This window comes from Marmota monax, unplaced genomic scaffold (assembly GCF_021218885.2).
Source record: "Marmota monax isolate L192 unplaced genomic scaffold, Marmota_monax_Labrador192_F-V1.1 WCK01_AAM20220418_F8-fsc00153, whole genome shotgun sequence".
Classification (NCBI taxonomy): domain Eukaryota; kingdom Metazoa; phylum Chordata; class Mammalia; order Rodentia; family Sciuridae; genus Marmota; species Marmota monax.
The window spans coordinates 3,481,760-3,502,102 of record NW_026692146.1 but is presented as its reverse complement, the minus strand read 5'-3'; the positions used below and the strand labels follow the sequence as shown (position 1 = coordinate 3,502,102).

The window sequence follows — 20,343 nt, the reverse complement described above, 5'->3', positions numbered from 1 at the left end:
GGTGCCCCCAGAAGCAGAGAGAGAAAAAATAAGGGGAGGGGGCCTTGGGGAAGAGGAACCTTTCCAGAACACATCCTCATTGATCCATCTCCTCCCAACACAATGCATCTGGCTACTGTTACCACCTAGCTAGTCCATTCAAGCCAGGACGGCCTGATTAGATTACAGTTCTCACAATGTAATCATTGTACCTCTGAATATTCCTGCATTCACACAGGAGCTCATACCCAAACCATAACACCTACTTATACTAAATCAGCCTCTCTGAGGGTGGGAGTTTTGCTAAGCTTCCCAGGGGATTCTGATGCACCCTGAGAACCACATCAACCATATCCCTGGCTTGTTAATTTTCTCTAAAATAACTGAGCACCTGCTACATACCAGGCTTGGAGGTACAGAGCTGAGTGAAGACCTGTCCTCCACTTGATGGGCTCAGTCTAGTGGGTCCACATGGCATGAGGTCTCTGAGAGCTAGACTGGGGCAGGGGTAGAGAGGGATGGCTTTAACACAGTGAAATCCCAAGGATAATAACAAAAATCCTATTTAATCCTATGTGCAAAGCTCTGTTCTTGGACTGTATATGGAATAACTCATTTCATCTTCGACCAAGTCTGATGAGATGGGTACTATCAGTATGCCCATTTTGCAGATGAAGAAACTGGGGCACAGAACAGTAAGTCACTTCCCCAAAGTCATACAGCCTAACATTGGCAGAGTGGGATCTGGGGAGTATTCTTTCAGCTAAAAAAGAAATTTATCCAAAAAAAGATCTTCAGGATTTGGGAAAGCACATGCATCTACACATACACACACACACCAGCAGGGGCGGGAGGTACACTTCAGAGGGCAATGCCCCTGGGTGAAGCTCCCCACTGCATTTCACACCTTGGAAATCCAAGCACAGGGGACTTGCTACTCCTCCCCACAGCTGGGCAGTGGCATTCAGAGTGGGCAGCAAACAATGTGGCATCAGCCAGTCCCAAGTGTGTGTTCCTTCCTCAATAAGCTCCTTTCCTCTCCTGGCCACCCACCAGCCCCAGCCAAGCTGCCTGCTACTGATGCTTTAAAAAAAAAAAAAATTTTTTTTTTTTTTAAATTAAATGTGTGTTGAGGAAAGAGGCTGGAGCTGCGCTGCTGCAGTGTTCTGGTTCCAACTTCCACCCTGGATGGGCGGGGAGCCACGTTCCTGTGGCTGTTGCTGCCAAATTCCTGCAGGCTATTTCTGAGCAAACAAAAATTGCCTGGGAAGTCCCCTGGGCAGCTCAGGCAGGCCCTGAACAAGTTGCCCCGCCCTGGGTTGGTAGCAGAGCTAGCTGGGGGAAGGCATGTCAGCGGGTCCCCAGAACCCAGGCAGGGGAGCCACTGCCTGCAAATATGCCCACCTTGTCACCTTGAACCCTTGGAGAAACCCACAGCCTGGAGCACCCTCAACTGAGATTTGTCCCTCGCTGCTCTAGAAGCACAGAACGTTGCCTGGCGCCTTCGTTCATCACTCTTTTTCAAAAACTGTGCTTAACAAATCTCAAGTGGAAGCAGCTGCCAGCTGTCGTTGCAGAGTCTGCAAAGTCTGGAGATGGGACAGTCCTTGGGCCTTTCCCTTGGTGTGAAGGATGAAACCATGCGTCTTGGGGCTGGTGCCCTGCATCTTTCTACCTCGTGCAAACTTCTGAACGTGCACTGATCTAGGCACAGAAGATACACATGCAGGTTCACATGAGCATACACGGGGCACCCACATGACCTCTCCTCTCATCTCACGTTTGGCTTCCAAGCCATGGTGATCAGCACTTGGCCAGACACTGTCTGCCACCTCCTCTGGGTGGCCCCCTGTTCACATTTCCAACAGTACATAAATAATGTCAGTTAACACAATGGCTTTCTAGTAATTCATAATTCCTTATGATTCATAATTCTGTATGATTCAAACCCTTGGCTAAACCCAGATGCTCAATTAGGAAGTGCCTGTCACCAAATCCTGACCTACTTCCTAGAGAGCCCTGGGTGGGATCATGTGGACACACTTCCCCCTTTTGATTCTTTGTATATGTTATTTCTTTTCCAAAGTGGTTTTTAGTGATTAGAAAATTCTCTCTTATTTGCTCTGCCTCTCCCTCCAACTCTTAGTATAGTTTGTTCCCTGGGAAATAAAGTTTAATGGTAAGCTCCTGTTTGTGAGCCAAAACAAATGTCTCACAACATTGATTAAAAACAATGTCATTTAGTGCCATTGGGACCATCTACCTCTTCTTCTAATTAAATCTACCTTTCCTCACCCATTGATATTCGAGATGAATATAAAAAGACTTCTTATTTAATGTTTTCTTGTTTTGCTTAACAGCTAATAAATGTTGTGTATTTACTTCCCATTATTTTCCATTGCAAATGTTCAGAATTTTAGCAGTATTGTACATTCAGTGAGACTTTTGCCTGAATCTGCTTGAAAGAGAAAAAAGGGCACTCAGACTCCTCACCACCCCTTGAATGGCTGCAAGATATCTAGTCTGCAAAGGCTTTTTGAAACCAAGAGATTTGGGGAGAGACTGCAAGTCTGTCTGACCTGGAGAGGACCACTGATTAACAGAGAACCCTGTACCTCACCGGGCTTCTTTTCAGGAACAGGCTGGTCTCCTTCTGAGTTGACCAGTTCACTTTTCTAGAAGTCTCTTGTGTCACCAGCGGTGTTTGGAGACCCATAGCCCTGCCATAACATGAATTCTTGGAATTTATTTGCAGCATTTGAGGGAAGGAGCCATGAGGTGGCTGCCAAATTCACCACCTACTTTCCCCCCAACACTGCATATCAACCTCATCCTTCAATGTGCAAAAATCCCCACAAAAATCATGTTTATGGAAATTATATCGCCATGGCAACTGTAAAGGTCTCACAAGTATTTTTAAAATAGCAAATTAACAAAACCCACTTATAAAAACCTAAAATCTGTTCCTTTATGGGCATTAGTGAACACAGAGATTCTAACAAACACAAAATGTGTTCGATGGCAAAGAAGTCAGTAAAAAAAAAAAGACTCTTGTCTGTGGATTAATTGAGGGCAGAAGGTTGAGTCTTTGAAAGCAAAGTTTGATTTTTTTAATAAGAGGTTGAACTTTGGATTTATGCTGGAAAATGACTCCAAGATCTTCTGGTGCAGAAAAATGTGGGTAAGACACCTGAACCACTGAAATACTAATTTCTTACTTTCTATTTTCACATCACTGATATTATTACCTTCCCCACTCTGCAAGACTATTCCATTTTTAACTCATAGGTTTTTAGCAGTTGCATAAGCTTCTGCCGCTGTGATTTAGCCTGGCTGAATCTCTATTACAAACCTACTTCTCAGAAGTCTGCACACAAATCACACAGGGAGGAGGGGGGCACAGAATCAGAAGTACCAACCAGAACCTTTTTTGCTTTTAAAATATGTAATTGGTATGGCTATCAAAGGGGATCTTTTAAGCAGATGATGTGCTAATTTTTGGTGTCTTTTGTAAAATTTAAAATGCAATAGGCATATTTTGATGACTCTTCTCATAACAAGGAATCACTGGGGGCTTTAACAATGCAAACAGTGGAGGTTCTTTTTGTGAGAGCAGGAAGAAAAATCAAACCATGCAACTGATGATTTCATTCCTTAGTTGGTCTCAGGCTCCACAGGAGGGGGAACAGAAGGGAGGAGGGGGAGAAAAAGCAAAATGATAAACACAGGGAGTGGAGACTACGCTGGACTGACAGATGATTTACTTTCAACAGCTTTTTCCTGTGGCATGAAGAGCAAGGAGGAGTAGATGGTTAGGTCTAAACACAAGCAACAAACTAGGCTGATGTTGCATCTTCCAGAATGAGGGCTTCAAGAAAGAGCAGGAAATAGAATTCCTGGGGGGTACCAAAGCTTCTAGCCATCTGAGATGAGAAGGGGCAGAAGCCTGGATTATGCCACTGGGGAGTCCTCAGGACAAGAGGGGACAGACCAGAAATCTCTGAGCCACATTCCAGGGTCCAGAGCTATCCGAGGAAGAGCTGGGGGTGAGGAATCCCACCTGGCCCCTTCTCAAACCTCACCCACCTCTGGATTTGTCCCCTCCCCCCAACCCACTGGGACTATGGCATCTTCTCAGCTCCAAGAGCCATTTGGAAGCAGGACATCTATGCTTTTCAGATGACAGCACGCTCTGGCTTCATGTACCAGATGTTCCAGAGCTTCCAGGAAGACTATGTTTGAAACCAACTTTTTCAGGAAAACAAGAGGGAGGGAGGAGGGGTAGTCAGTGAGGTGCAAAGGCTGGAGGTTCATGATCTCACAGTCCACTGGGGGGTGCCAGAAACAATCTTCTCTGTGCCACAGGGGCTTCCAGCAGGAACCAAAGGCGTTCACCCTTGAAATGTTTGTGATTAGCAACAGCAGGAGACCATTGCCTTGCCTGGGCCTGAGCATGGGCATCCAGAGGGAAGGGTGTGGTTGACTGAGTCTGGAGAGTGCTGGCACTGGGATATTGGTAGGGGCTGCAGAATGGAAGCCATGCTTATAGACAGGAAATGAGGAGGTCCAGGGAGCCAGTGATTCAAGTCATAGAAGTCAGCTCTTTGGGTCCAGAGCAGACCAGAAATGATAGATAATTGACAAGGAAGTGGGAGCCAACTAACCCAAGCTCCAGTTCTCTTTTCTTGCCCACCTCTTCAAGGACAAGACTTCTCACACGTTCAGTGGGATGGGTCAGGATGTGGATCTCCATTTCCCATCAGCAGGAAAAGAAGCTAGAGCCTACCTTCACACACTTCCTACGTCAAGGTGCATATAGCTCTGATTTTACTTCCTCAGCACAAACAAAGAAGCAAGAATAATAACCATTCTGTTTCAAATAAGCTCCAAGTGGAGCCAAGGTACAGACAAATGAACACTCTCAGGCCACAGGTGCAGTTACGACAGTACTGGAGCTGGAAGCCAGGATTCCAGAATTCAATCCAAGGAGGCCACAGTCTCCCTGAGGAAGAGGCACACTTCCCAGTCCATGATCAGTCAGTAAGTATGGCAGGGATACTACTGGGTGCACTGCACTGGGCCACACTTTGGAGAAAAACAAACAAACAACAACAACAAAAAAAAGGTATGTAGTAGGTAGACCAGATAATCCTGAGGAAGATGCTTGGTTTTAATGCATATTCTATCCATCACCCTATCTCCCCTTAGAGCGTTGACTATCTTCAGAACATAGGTGAATTGCCTTCAGATATATGTTAAGAATCACTTGCACTTCCCCTCATGAATGGTAGTAGTGCCAATGCCCCAAGGTCTGAGATGGTTGGTGGGGACCCCCTAAAATATGAAATGGGGGGATGGAAACAACCCTGTGGCAACATAATCATTCACCCACTCTCTCCCCTGTGTCTACGTTCGAGGAGGGCTTTGGTGAATGTCCAAGCATTTCCTGAGTACCTGCATACTGACACAGGGTAGACTCTGCTTTCAAGTCCTCAGGGGAACCCACATATGGAGTTTGCAACCATCCTGAGACATAAGCTGTATTGGGCTCAGATGAGAAATTAAAAGAAAAATAAGCCACACAGTGGTCCCAAGAGTGGGCCCAAGCAGTTGAGTATCTTGCCAGACCCACAGATTTTCTGTTTGCTTTTTCTTTAGCCCAAATCAATTCCCAAGCACCAAGGCTCCTTTTCTCAGAATGTGTCAGTCTTAGAGTCCAGCCATTAGGAGTCAGACTTAAGGCTACCCAAGCCTTTTGGCCAAGATCAACCTGGGAGCATGGATGAGTTGGGGTTGCTACCCTTTCTGCCTTGGGCCTCGGAACCCCAGCTGTTTAGTCCTAAGATGGTTATGTTTACTTTTTTCCCTTCTGAGTCAGGCCACAGGATGATTACTGGAAGGATTCCACTTGCATGTTTCACCCACATGACCCCTCAGAGCAGCCAAGACTAGGGGGCAGCTCTCCCATGCCCAGTCTTGGCATGCATGGCACAGATATTGGTTGGTGGTTTGAAGTGGTTTCTTTGAGGTCTGTGAATGGTTCTTGGACCCCAACTGAGATGTCAAAAAGAAGAATGACTAAGAAAATACAGACTTCTCCAAAATAGCTTTGTAGCATTGGGATATGCTCCAGCTCTGGCTGAAGCACTCAGATTCCTGGCTGGCCCCAAAGGAAGGCTACAAATACAGCCTGTTAGACCCCATGGGCCACTGAAGAGAATCCAACTGTGTGCTCTGGCCTTGGCCCCCTGGGAAGCTAATTTCAGTTATAATCAAGCGTATGCTGATGGAGCCAAGGAACACCTCAGATTCCCAAATGGCTGCAGTAAACTTGTTGTGCCCTTAGGGTTTTAATGATAGGGGTCCAAAATTTCCTTTGGAGATCTTGGCCTTGCAAATCAATGCCTCCTTGTGCCATATCTTTCTTCCTGTAGCCTCCCAGATGGCTCATGATTTAGTTAGAGCTGGTAGACCTTAAGTGAAAGAAGATGTGACTGACTTAGGGTACAGTAATTTGGATTTCTGGGCAATTACTATGTCATGAGTATTTAGTTTGGCTTTTAGCTGTCTATATTTTTAAAATTTTTTTATTTAAAATAATTTCAAGCTGGCAAAAAATTTGCAAGAATCATGCAGAGAAATGTCTACTCTTCAGATTATCAGTTTCTTTTCTTTATATATATATATATATATTAGATGGACACAATACCTTTATTTTATTTATTTATTTTTATGTGGTGCTGAGGATTGAACCCAGTGCCTCACACATGTGAGGCAAGTACTCTACCACTGAGCCACAAACTCAGCCCCAAATTATCAGTTTCTAACATTTCACTACATTTTCCACAACATTCTCTCTCTTTATTTATATTCTCTCCCCTCCTCAAACCATTTGTGAATAGGTTGCCGACATGATGATCCTTTATTCCTTAATACTTTAGTGTGTATTTCCAAAGAACTAAGATATTCTTTTATATGTTTACAATATAGTTATTAAACTCAGGAAGCTTAATAATAATAAAATACTTTATGTAAGCTCCACACGGTGGCACATACCTGTAATCCCAGCTACTCAGGAGGCTGAGGCAGGAGAATCCCAAGTACAAAGCACCTCAGCAAAAGTGAGGTGCTAAGCAACTCAGTGAGATCCTGTCTCTAAATAAAGTACAAAATAGGGCTGAGGATGTGGGTCAGTGATTGAGTGCCCCTAAGTTCAACCCCTGGCACCTCCACGAAGTGTTTTTTATTTAGATTAGGTAAAAATGAGTCCACATTCCAATCTTATCAATTGTCGAAAGAATGCCCTTCTTGGTATCCTCTTCCCCTTCCCACGGATTCCAATTCAAAATCATGTTTTTGTATATAGTTGTCATGTTCTTGTCCCCTTCAACCTTTCACGACAATGATATTTTTGAAGACTACAGGACAAGTATTTTGTAGAATGTTCCTCAATTTGGGTTTGCCTGATGTTTTCACATGAATAAGTTCAAGTTATTACCACTGGACACATCAAAAATTGATGTGTCCCTCTCAGGATATCACACCAGGAGGCAGAAGACATCTGTCTGTCCCTTATTAATGATGTTAATTTTTAATGACTTTATTGAGATATCATTCACATATCCTAAAATTCATTCCATTCAATAATTCAGTGGCTTTTAGTATACTCAGAGTTGTGCGACCATCACCATTGATGTTAGAACATACAGAATGTTTTCATTACCCCATAGACAATGGCAGTCACTCCTCATCCTCCCACCCCAGGACCATTCCCCAGCAACTGCTTTCTGTCTTTCTGGATTCACCCACTGTGGACATTTCATATCAATAAAATCACATAGTATGTGGGTTGTGTGATGGGCTTCTTTCATGTAGCATGATTTTTTTTTCAAGGATTAGGGCATCTTAATTTTGTTCACCCAGTCAAGGTGCCAATGGTCTCTCCACTCTGATTTTCCCCCTTGCAAGTTATAAGTATTCCAATGAGAGATATTTTAAGATAATACAAATAAATACCCTGCTCCTCAAAAACCTCTTCCCCTAGATTTACATTTGAGGGTTATAGCCCTTAATGATTAAAAAGAATTGCTAAGATTGGTCACCTCCATCATTCCCCTGACACCTATCTATCTTTAGTGACATGACTTAAAAATAATTACGTAATTATTTAAAGTAATTATGGCTTGTGGGCCTATTCAGTTACATCATAACTGCTCAGTGAGTCTCCACAGAGCAGGCTGCCTGTCCCAGAGATATAACAGCTCAAACCTTTGCTCTTGTCCATGTTCCCGCCCTGAGGGATTAGGGCACCAAGGACTCCTCAGAGACATGCATGCTGTCATACAATATGCTCCCTGCCACCCCTATCCTGTGTGGAGCCCTGAGGATCCTGACTCTACTTCCTTCTAAGATAGGCAAGCTAAGAAGTGACATGGAAGCTGTGCCACTTGAGTAAGATAGCACTGGGCTAAAGGAGCAGGACCTTATGTGAGTCAGCTTTCTGTTGTATGACAAAATACCTGACAAAATTAACTTAAAAGTAGGAAAGGTTCATTTTGGTTCACAGCTTCAGAGGTTTCAGGCCATAGCTGGTTGGCTCAGTTGTTTGGGAGCCTGTGGTGAGGCAGCATATCATGATGGGAAACATGTGTGGGGCAAAGCTGCTCACTTCGTGGTGGCCAGGAAGCCAAAAGGGAGGAAGGTACTGGGTTCCCAGTATCCCCTTCAAGTGTATGCCCCCAATAACCTAACTTCCTCCCCTTGGGCTCCTTCTCTGAAAGGTTCCATCACCAAACCTTGAACACTTCGGCCTTTGGAGGATGCTTCGATACAATAACACATCTGCTCTTGACTCCATTGTTCCAACTAATACAATGTATATGTATCTTCAATTTAACAAATACTCGCTGGAAGAGCAGCAGGTGCTATGAGAGATAGAAGATAAGTAAACCACAGCATTCACCCTCAAGGAGAGGATTTCACACAAGAGGATTAAGGCAACCACAAAAGAACCAGAATTTAAGACAGAGCAAGAGAAATGTCCATTCCAAGTGATTCAATCATTGCAAAGAAGGAGGAGTCCACCTCACTGGAGTGGTGAAGAAAGGCATTTGAGGGCATTTGAAATATGCCATGAAGGCTACATAGGAGTTAGACTGTGATGGCGGGGAAGGTGTCCCAGGCAGGAAGTACAGCAGGAGCAACATGCATAAATAAATAAAGGGAGGGAAGACACAGGACACTCACTAGACCCTGAGGGGTCCAATGTGGAATAGGAACTTAGTTCAGTGGACAGTGGGGAGCTACTGAAGAGCTCAGAATAGAAGGCAATGATCGGAGCTGAGATATGAACAGAGATGTGCTTAATCTGCTAACATAGAAATTCTATTGGCATGGTAAGGTAATACCACAGCCCCCCACCCCAGGTGCAACCTGGGAAGTTCCATTTCCATCTAATGGCTATTGTAGAATCTGTCGGCAACTTGCCCCAAGAGTGACACTTCACAGGCCAGTGCTACACCCCTGACCAGAGCCAGAGAGCCCCTTATTCCCAGAGCAAGTGGCTGCCTTCCCATGGTCACACCTCCCATCCAACTGATGCTACTGGCACCAGGCTATTCCATTTCCGTTGAGAAATTGTCCCAATGGAGTGTTTTTCAAAGATGCTTCTTTGTAAAACATAATATGCCAACCTCCTAAAGTGTTCCCTTGCCTCTGGACTGCTTCTGGTCCACCTGGAGCATCAAGGTGAGCCTTACTTTCTGAGATGGGGATTACTGCCCCTGTAGAACTCTGAAAGAGCAAGGCTATGGGGTCTCCAACCAACCCCTCTTCCTCAAGAGCACCTGTTCTAAGGAGTTCTTGTTGTAGGAAGCTTAGGAAGTTCTGAAAGAGAAGTGGCCAAATAGTGAGATTGCAATGAGGGCTGTGGAATGAGCAAAAAGCTGTGAATTTACTAAAGACCACCCAGTTGTACAATTTGAAAGAGAGACTTGTGAGTCAGCTGTGGTGACCCACGCCTGCAATCCCAGGGGCTGGGGAAGCTGAGGCAGGAGGATCGCAAGTCCCAGGCCAGCCTCATCAACTTAGGGAGGACCTAAGCAACTTAGCGAGACCCTTTGTCAAAATAAAATAAAAAAAGGGATGAGGATGTAGTTCAGTGGTAGAGCACCTCCCCCACCCTGTTTCAATCCCCAAAACTGAAAGAGAGAGAGAGAGAGAGAGAGAGAGAGAGAGAGAGAGAGAGATAGGCAGACAGAGACAGACTTGTGTGGTATAGTAAATATTTACATATAAATATTTATCTAGAATAAATATAATATCTAAAATCTAATATAGTAAATATTTCTCAATAGCATTTATTGTGATGGGGAGAGGCTAGGGCAGTAAGGAGAAGGTCCTGGTGGCCAGCTCTGACCTGTCCACAATCCTCTCCAGATTTTTATTTACTCTGGAACATGCAATTAATTCAGCAAATATGAATTGACCCTCTACATCAAACCAGGCAGGAAGGCCAGGGTACGGGGGTAACTGCAGGTGAGATTCTGGGGAAGACCCTGGAATAAATGGGAGATCCCTTTTCTTGTCTGTAAATTGAAGAGGGTTAAAGAGGCCCTAAAGTTCCTTGGCCTTAGGAAAGTTGGATCATTTTCTTTTTGTTGAAGTTTCTGGAATGTTCTTCACCAGCAAAGTCAAACTATTCTCGGCCTTAGGGTCAAACTTCTCAGTCAACAGAACTGGTCAAGTGCTTGGCTAAACAGAGAACCCTGGAGAGAACTTCCACACATTTAGGTTCAAGGACAGCCCTGGTATCATGTCTTTTTAGTTGGTTCAGAAAAGTGACTATTTTTCCAAAGTAATTCAAGACCTTTCATAAAAATAAAGGCATAGTTAATCCCCATGTTCTGCCTTTCAATTCAGAAAATATTGTCCCCTTATCAGCTTTCCCCTAGAAATGTCATTCCTAGCATGGCTTTGAGAAAATGTACTCAGCCTATGCCAGGGAGGGTTAGCACTCCATTCTCAAGGAAAAAAGTCCCTTGCTGAAAATGAACCTGCCACCCCACACTGCCCCAAGTGACAGGGTTTAAAGATTAGGAACCACTGAGTACATATCTTGAGGCTATGGGGAAAAAAAAACAAACAAGAACTGTCCTCTAATTTTTATAGTAAAATAACTATCGGTAAAGCCTATGGGGACATATCTGTACCCCACTAAACATACACACTGATTCACCACAGCAATGTCCCTACAACCTTTTAACAATTTATAAAGTTACCCTCAAAGACACATCCCTTGCATAAGTCCAGGGTTTGAAGAGGATCATGTAGAAACCTTCCACTTAGTGTGTTAAACAAAACCTAGAGAATGTGAGCTCTTGCCCTTCACCCCAATGAGTCAGGTGTGTGATGTTAATCAGGTGCTATAGTTTGGATTTTGAATGAGTCCCAAAACCCAAACTTAAAGGCTTCACCTCCATGGTGGCACTATTGGGAGGTGCTGTGGACCTTTAGGAGATGAGGCCTGTGGGAGAACCATAGGTGATTGGGGACATGCCTTCAAAGAGCACAGTGGGATCCAGTTGCTTCTTCTTCCCCCCTTTTGATTCCTGGCAATGAAGTGAATGGTTTTGCTCTGCCATATGCTCCTGCCTTGCCACAGCTCAAAGAAATGGGACAGATCAATCACAGACTGAAATCTCCAAAACCATGAGAAAAAATTAACCTTTCCTCTCTTCTCTTTATAAGTTAATTATCTCACTTGTTTTGTTATAGAAATAGAAAACTGACTAACAAAGATGCCTAGAAGGAACTCCAGGTCTTAGCTCTGTCAGACGTGTGGGACCAAGAAGCTAAGAAAGGTGGAAGTGCTTGTTGCACAGCACATCCATCCACTGGTGTCACCCTGAGAAAGACTCCAGGAATGATCTTGGGAATAAAGGCAATTTGTCAATTGGCATGAATGCTAATTTATAATGATAACACTTTACAACCATGGAGTGTTTTGCAGTTAACAGAGCATAATAACCTTGTGAGGCAGCTAAGCAGAGATTATTATTTCCATTTTTACAACAGAGGAACAGAGGATCAGACAGAATAAGCGACCTGCTCACAGTCATGCTACTGAGAAATCAGAATGAGCCTGAAGCCTCCTCCTCCTGGCTCACCTCCCTTTTCATGATGCTTTGTGGCATCATGAATCTGCCCAGAACTGCAATCATTTAGTTCAGTGTCCTCCAGGTCACTCTGTTCAGCCTGTTGCTCATTTCCCAAGTTTCCAAGTTTGCTAGGAAAGCATCCCCTCACTACTGCAAATTGAATTGCATGGGCCCCCGGCAAATTGGATTGCATGCTCCCTGAAAGCACAAACCCCCAACTGTGTTCATGAGTCTGCTTTCCCATTAGCCTGTCAGCTCCTGGAAGTCAGGGATTCATCTTCTTTGACTGCACCCCAGCTCCAACCACAGACCTGGCATATAGTAGGAGCACAAACACGTTTAGAGAGAGAGATGATGCTGAAGTCACTTGGAAGTCATTCTCCTTTGCTTAGCAGGCTGTCTACACTTCATTGAAATAAAACACACATCTCTTACTGACCACATCCATTCCCACTAATGGCTATCTTCCTCCTCACATCTCAGAAGAAATGCAAATTTTGTTTACACATCTACTTGAAATTACACAGGTCCAAACTGAGATGTGCTGCAAGTGGATAACACATGCTGGATTTTGAGAACTCAGTACACAAAAATGGAAGCATAAAATATCCCATCAATGATTTTGTCTTGTGTATTGAAATGATAATACTTTGGATATATTACCTTAAGTTAAATATATTACTAAGGTTAATTTTGCCTGTTCTTTTTTACTTTTCATAATATAAGTGAAATATATATATATATATATATATATATATATATATATATATATATATATAAAATCTTAAATTCCATGTATGATTTAGATTATATTTCTATTGGACAGTTCTGGCAAATGGTAGTATAGAGTTTTACTCTGAGTGACATGGGAATTGTGAGGATTTGGGGTCAAAAGTGACATGATATGACTCACTTTTGTTTTACGAAGATCACTCGGTTGATATGGTAAGGACAGACTGTAAGGGACATCAATAAATGCAAGCAGACCTTTTAAGAAGCTATTGAAATAATTCAGAAGATGGAGGCTTGAGCCAGAGTGGTAAGAAGTGGTCAGATAATTAATAGAATTTGAAAGCAGAGCCAAGAGTGTTTCCTCACAGATTGGGTATAGGGTGTGAGAAAAAGAGGACTCGAGGAAGAGTCCCAGTTTTTGTTCCAAGTCAACAGAACGATGCCATTTTACTGAGATGAAGAAAGTTGAAGGAGAGGCAGATTTGGGGAAGAAGACCAAGAGTTTGGTCAAGTCTAGGATGTCTTTGGTTTCTAAGAGGAGATGTGAGGAAGACAGTTAGATATAAAACAGTTGGAGTTCAAGGCTGAGCTGAGGATCTGAATTTAGGAGGCATCATCATGAGATGGCAATTTAAAGTCCATAGATTGGTCAAGGTCATCAAGGGAGTAAGTACAGGTAGAAGAGAGAAGATCAAAGTCAAGAAGAGGGCTGGGGATGTGGCTTAAGCCGTAGCGCGCTCGCCTGGCATGCGTGCGGCCTGGGTTCGATCCTCAGCACCACATACAAACAAAGATGTTGTGTCCGCCGATAACTAAAAAATAAATGTTAAAATTCTCTCTCTCTCTCTCTCTCTCTCTCTCTCTCTCTCTTTAAAAAAAAGTCAAGAAGACGGTATGCTGGGGAATTTCCAAGTTAAGAAGAGCAAGAGAAACAGAGAAGAAGCCACAAGACATAAGGAAACAGAAGCCAAGTGAAGAAATCATTTCAAGGAGCAAGAACTCCACACTACTTAGAGGGCCAAGAAGAGGAAGGCAGAGAATTGACCACAGCCTTTAGCAACTTGGAAGAGATTGCTGACCCTCACAAATGCAGTACAGCTGAGTGATAGGGGTAGAACATGAATAGAGAGGATTCACAAGAAACAGAGAGGAAACTGGAGACAACAGAGAAGTCTTACAGGGAATTTTGCTCTAAGGGGTGGGTGCGACGAAGAAATGGGCAATGGCCAGAGAGGGGTGCAGGCTCAAGAAAGACTATTTTTAGAAGATGAGAGATAATTTCGGCAGGTATATATGCTTTGAGGAATGAGCCAGTAGACAGAGGAAAATCAATGATGCCAATACGGTGGTAATTCTGCAGTTTCTCTCTAATCTCCAGTGTGCTTATCTTACTCTTTCATGTTTCATCAACTTGAAGCATCACTTACTGAATTTATGCTATGATACTTAAGAGTTAGCTTGCCTATACCACTCCTTATCTCCATGTTACTCTCATTCCAACTTTGTTCCAGCACATCACTATTGTTCCATGGCCCCAATTTTACCAGTGCAGTTTATTCACCGGTCACTTTGGTACTATTTGTTTCTCAATCTGTCAACTATACCCAACATCATTTGATTCCCCACTTTATATGAAGTGGTTATTCATGTCTCTAACTCTATATATTAGTCAGCTTTGGCACATAATTCTGGGACAGTAACAATGCTAACAACAAAATCTCAGCAACTCAAGCTGATTTCTCATTTACATGGCCTGTTATACCCTGTTTCTGATGTGTTGGGAACCAGGTGGAAACATAGTACCCCTATGAGACCTGCCATTATTCTTGCAAAAGGAGAAAGAACAATGGCAGAATCTAACAATGCCTCTTACAGTGTCAGTTCAGTATGTCCTGTGCCACTTCTATTCCTACTTCATAGGCCAAAGCAAGTCACATGGGAAGCCTGCTATCAATGAGCAAGGAAGGAAGTATTCTCTCCCTACAAGAGGCAGCCAAGCCATATGGCATCAGGTGGGAATGCGCAATCATCCCCTTTCAGGGAGAAAGGTGAATAATTGAGAACAATAATTTTACTCTCTCACAGTTCCACTTCTCTCCTCTTTCATTCTCCAACTTCTGCAAGCTGTGTTTTTCATTTTACATTGTCAAGGTGGGAAATCTTTATATGCTCCTTTGTAGCTATTCTTAAGGAGTCTTCAGTGGTTTGCTGTTGGCTTTAGAAATTGAAAAGCACTGAGCAGCATTTATATCATTATGACTAAGCAAATGTTCTTGACTGCAGAGTAAAAGAGCCCAAATCCTGTACCACTGTTCCAATGACACAGACCTGTGCATTTAAGAATCTATCTTAAATTCTACCACTTACTGCAAATCAGGCCACATTTTGGATTGCTTCATGTTTGAGTTATGCCTTTCATAAAAATGTTTTTTTCCGTTTTCCTGAAGTTTATGACTACCTTTCCTTTTTCCCTTTGACAGAAGAAACATATGCCTTAATGCCCTAATATTTTCCTAATCCTTCCTCACTTTAATTATTGTTTGGCATCTTCCTATTATTTTTTGAAACCTACTAACCTTCTGATCTCTTTGGGCAGTTTGCTTCGCCTTGGGATCTTAATGATTTTGCATAGCTTTTTTATCTTTATTGCCTTATGGGTTTTGCTTTCTTTCTGTTTCTTATTGCAATCTTGGTTTCTCACAGTGTCCCAATAATAGTCTCTATTATATGGACTATTACCATCTCATGTCATCCTCAGAGAACCTCTTTCCTGGAGCCTACCATCCTTCCACTGTAATGAAAACTCACTGCCCTCTAGGTTAATTTCATCTTGGGGTTGCTTTTTATGGCTGCCAGAAGTAGGGTTGAGAGGAGGCAAACCTGCTTGGTCCACGCATCCTCAGGCCTACTTCACTTCTATATAAAAGAAAGGCTTTGGACCAGATGATCTCTAACGCCTGTTCCAGGAGTATAATTCTGTCAATGTGTATTCATTTATAGCAAACTGTTTCAAGGAGAAATTTAAAATAGTTGCTGCTCTCGAGGAATTTACAATCTATGTAGCTAGGCAAAGAATGAACTCTCAGAACAGTAACACAAGGTCATCAATACAAAAGATGCCACAAGGTAGGCATGATTAATCATCTGTTTGAGTCTCAGGCCTAAAGAAAAGAGACATAGAAGCTGAGCTAGCCTATGGTGCTGTTACTGGAGAAATAAGACTTTAATGGTGTCAACGAGTAAGCAGTGTATTAGGGATAGATTAAATGTTTGTGTAATGTTGAACAGTAGATTAATGGCCAGCATCAGTGTGATGGAGTGGTTAATGGTCAGTCCTCCTTCCCACTTGCCCTGTCCCTATCTGAGTCATCAACATTTTTGTCTTTCCAAATCACAATAGATATAATTTTTAAATATGGAAGCACAGTTATAATCCTTCACTGACAAATTCTATGACCATTTTGGGGCATAGCAATTAATTTTCATTACATGCATAAAAAATGGCATATATACATCTACACCTTCTATTGGACATGAAGATACTGGCAATGATCTTAATCAGTAAAATTTCACTAAACAGGGCTGGGGATCACTCTCTCACAATAGTCCATTTTAAGAAATTGTTTGTCATGTTCCAATGAGGAGTCAGATGATCATAAATTACCTCCCCTTCCCATGCACTTCCCAGGAGAGGAAACATCTCTTTTGTTATGAACATTATCCTGATAAGTACTGTTGCTTGGATAGAGAAGAATCTGGGGAATTTTAAGGATGGGGCTTCTCCAAGGTCCTGAAGACTAGGTAGACCTGAGACACCTACATCAGAGGGGAAAAAAAGGCCTATTCTGTCATCCAATTGGCAAACAAGGAGAGGACTTTTAAGGAAGGAAGTTTCCAGAAAAATGAAGGAATCTTTGGGTCAGTGGTCTACATGGTTCCCAGGGAGTGGGACTGTAGTAAGGATGGCAAGTGTTTGGGGTCATAAGATAGATAGATTTCCTCAGAAGGTTCTAACCCACCACTACTTCTGGAAGATGCTCTTTCCAACCCTCAGGAACAATTAATTGCTGATAAAAATACTCTTTTCCCTGCCCCCATAGCACTCAGCAAAGTTTTATCAATTTTCCTTAACAGTCCAGGACATCTTGACTGATTCATTCATTCTCATACACCCCATTGCCTCACATATGATGGATGTCTGTGTTGACCCAATGAATGAGTGAACATATTGAAAGGAGCAGCATTTCATCAAAGAGCAGAAACAGCATAGATGTTCAGTTGTCACTGGATATTCCAATAAGGCAAGAGGACTTGGAGAAGATCTGGGCTAAGGAGAGGAATATCAAGAGCTGGCGCCAATTCAAACCATTCCTAGGCAGAGGTAGTCGGGGTGAGGGGGGCAGGAGAGAGGGGAAAAACAAAGCAAAACACCAACTACCTGCAAGATTTGCATGATCTGTTGAGGTCTCCCCAATACAGGTGGAGAGTTGAGCAGAAAGAACAGAAGTACTTAGAAGCAATGCTGCCACTGCTACAGCAACCCCCACCTGGATATGGGATCAGGGCTCAGTTCTGCAGAAGAGCAAAGTAGCAGGATAGACCCACCATCTCTGGTCATCTTCCTATGCACCTGACCCTGGGCTTTAGGTAATCATATTTCATCCTCCCAACAATCTGGAGAGACAGTTATCCCTGACTTACAGATAAGAAACACTACCAAGGGTCAGGGAGTTCACATTCTTTGTGGACAGGAGTCAGGACCTGTGCACCCAAGAAACTATACTGTAGCAAAATGGGGGCAGGAAGAATGCCTGGGTTAAGTCACTGAAAATTCAGAAGTCTTCACACACACCCATGTCTCACCTGTTTCATTACTTTTGCAGTTTGCTTATTTCCCCTTTATTTTCTCCTGGCTTCTTAGAAAGTTGTGTGTGTACACGCACGCGCATGTGTGTGTATAATTAAAATCCCATGGGATTCTGATCTAACAAAGCCAACTGTGAAGGAACTGAAGCTGGATGCTGGGAGGACGTATCAGGGTTGAGTTGAATGGATGATGTCATTGAAGCTAGGCTAAGGGTAGAAAAGGTACCTAGCCAGTGAGACCCAGCTGGGCATGCAAGGTGCATGGATGGGCAGCTGCTATCTCCTTGGCAGGTCTCCCACAGGGGTGGTTCCCTGGGCAACAGGAACTTTTGCAACCACTCCCATCTGGCACCAATGCATTTGTTTCCTCAAAAGCCTATAGGGTGGCATTTACTTCACCACTTAAAAAAAAAAAAAGTAGAAACCAGATGCTTATGATCTTTACATTCTCCAGAGAGATGAAAGGAGGTCTTTTTTTACTCCAGCAGGTAGAAATTTTTGACACAACTAAATTAGCATCAGCTTGCCTCCTGAAAGTCTCTAAAGTACCAGAAGGGCTGGTCTGATGACACCAAATCGGGTCAAGGGAACGGAGCGAGGTTGCTGAAGGCATGTCTGAAGAGGGAAGCCCAACTAAAGACTACTCAACTTTCTGCTCAAGCAGATAGAGCCCCTGGCCAACACAGCCCCCTGGGGCTCATATGCAAATATGTGACAAGGGGAAAATGAACAGGTCCTCTGTGGGTGGGCATGTCCTTGGTGACCACTTCCGTGAGGTCCCTTCAAGCTGGCTAAGAGCAAGGCCGTGAGAAAGGCCAAAGTAAAACACAAAACCACTTGGAGCTGACCTCTGCTCTTGGGAACTCGGACCCATGTGCTGGCAATTGGCTAGCAGGCAGGGGCAGGCTTTCTCCAGAGGTGAAAGCAAGAGGTCTCAGCCTCTCCCCCACCCCCACCCCCAGCACCAGTGAGAGGGGTCACATCTCTGCACACAAGATCAGTGGCTAGTGGTCAAGTTGGAGGTGGGGGAAGAGGTATAGGCAGAGATCTGGGGTTGAGGGAGGGAGGGTCAGGAAAAAGGCTCATTCTCTACCTCTACTCATCCTGCATCACTACCTCTGTGATGGACCTCTATTTTTAATATTTAGAATATCAATGCCACCAGTGCCCCTCCAGGCAGCCTGAATCCAACACAAACTTACATGGGCACGCTCTGCTCTCCGCTTGCTGTGGATCACCTTTGGCCAGCCAGATGCAGTCCAAACCCACATGCATCCAAACTAATAAAATCGCCCACCATCCTCTTGGCGCCCTGCGGGGGTGCTGGCACTCGGGAAGGAGGTGGAAGAGACTGGTTAAAGAGCTCTCTCTCCGCGAAGGCAGAGGGGGTTGCAGAGTGTCCCCTATACTCTGCTTGCCTCCACTTCCCCTAGATCCACCAACTCCTCAAAAGCCACCAAGTTGGCTCCAGAGCCCTTCCTGCTCTGGCACCACTCTCCTGGAAGGAACGGGCTTGCATAATATTTAGAATATCGATGACACCAGGGCCCCACCAGGCAGCCAGACGGATTGCTAAATGGGTGCGCACAACGGAAAGGAGGGACAGAATTCCCGACGCCTGGACAGGAGCCTAGCCCAGAGACCTGGGAGCCGTCGGGGCCACAGCCCGCGATCTCCAACGTTCCTCACAAAGTTTCTAGCTCTTCCCAGCCCAGTCACCTCGCCTGTGGATTGGAGACCTGGGAGTGACACCTCTCCTGCGGAGTGCCCATTCCACACTCTTTTGCCACCTGCTAGCGGACACTGGGAGCACCGACGGGAGCGCGGGCGCAGCACTTGCAGTCGGTGGGCGCCGCCGGAGTGTCTCCAGCTGCGCCCAGCCCCTTTCCTACCAGCCCTCCTGAGGCTGGCCCCGGATCTCAGGGGTCACGGCTACCAAGTCTTACCCAGTCCCGGCACGAAAGTGTTGAGGAACAGGCAGATGACGGCCACGGGGAAGGGCATGTAGGGGATGGCGGCGCGCAGAGGGCCCTTCTTCTCGCGGACCTGAACCACCACCCCGCTCGACGAGGACGCCCCCCGGGGGTCTGCCGCTGCCACCGCCGCCGCCGCTGCTGCCGTCTCGGCGTCTTTATGCGAAGACTCCATGGTCAGGCACGCTTTCCGGGAGCCGGGCTACGGATGCCCGGGATGCCGCCCAGCGCACAGGAACAGGCGACCGCCGGCTTCGGGCTCCGTATGCCGCGCGACTCCCGGAGAATTCCGCCCTGGCCCTCTGCAGCTCGCTCCGCCGCGCTCCACACCCCCGGCGGAGGGCGGGGAGGGCAGCGTGACACTCTGTGACAGCGCTCCGACGCCCCTCCCTGCTGGGTCCCAACCCCGCCCCCCTTTTAACCCCTCTCCCCCCCAAACGCATCACTCAAAAGAAATGAAAAATCAGGGCGAAGGGAAGAAAGTAGAGAAGAGGAACGCAAAGACAGCTGGCTGTCCACGTGGGATGAACACACCTCGCCCTCCCCGGACAGGTGAACCCCAAATCTCGCCGAAGGAACAGCACGAACTAGGCGTGCATGCTAAGCTGACACCGTTGGCAAAGCGTCAAGGATGA

The 20,343-nt window shown here is 44.8% G+C and overlaps 1 protein-coding gene across 1 annotated transcript in view; it reads right to left on the bottom strand.

Moving 5' to 3' along the window:
• Stum (stum, mechanosensory transduction mediator homolog) overlaps positions 1–20,038 on the bottom strand; it is a 70,188-nt gene extending 50,150 nt beyond the window's left edge. Inside the window, exon 1 of the mRNA XM_046419572.2 lies at positions 19,682–20,038. Coding sequence (XP_046275528.1) covers positions 19,682–19,883 — 202 coding nt within the window. The 5' untranslated portion in view covers positions 19,884–20,038. The remainder of the gene's footprint in view (positions 1–19,681) is intronic.
• Between the last annotated feature and the right edge of the window lie 305 nt (positions 20,039–20,343).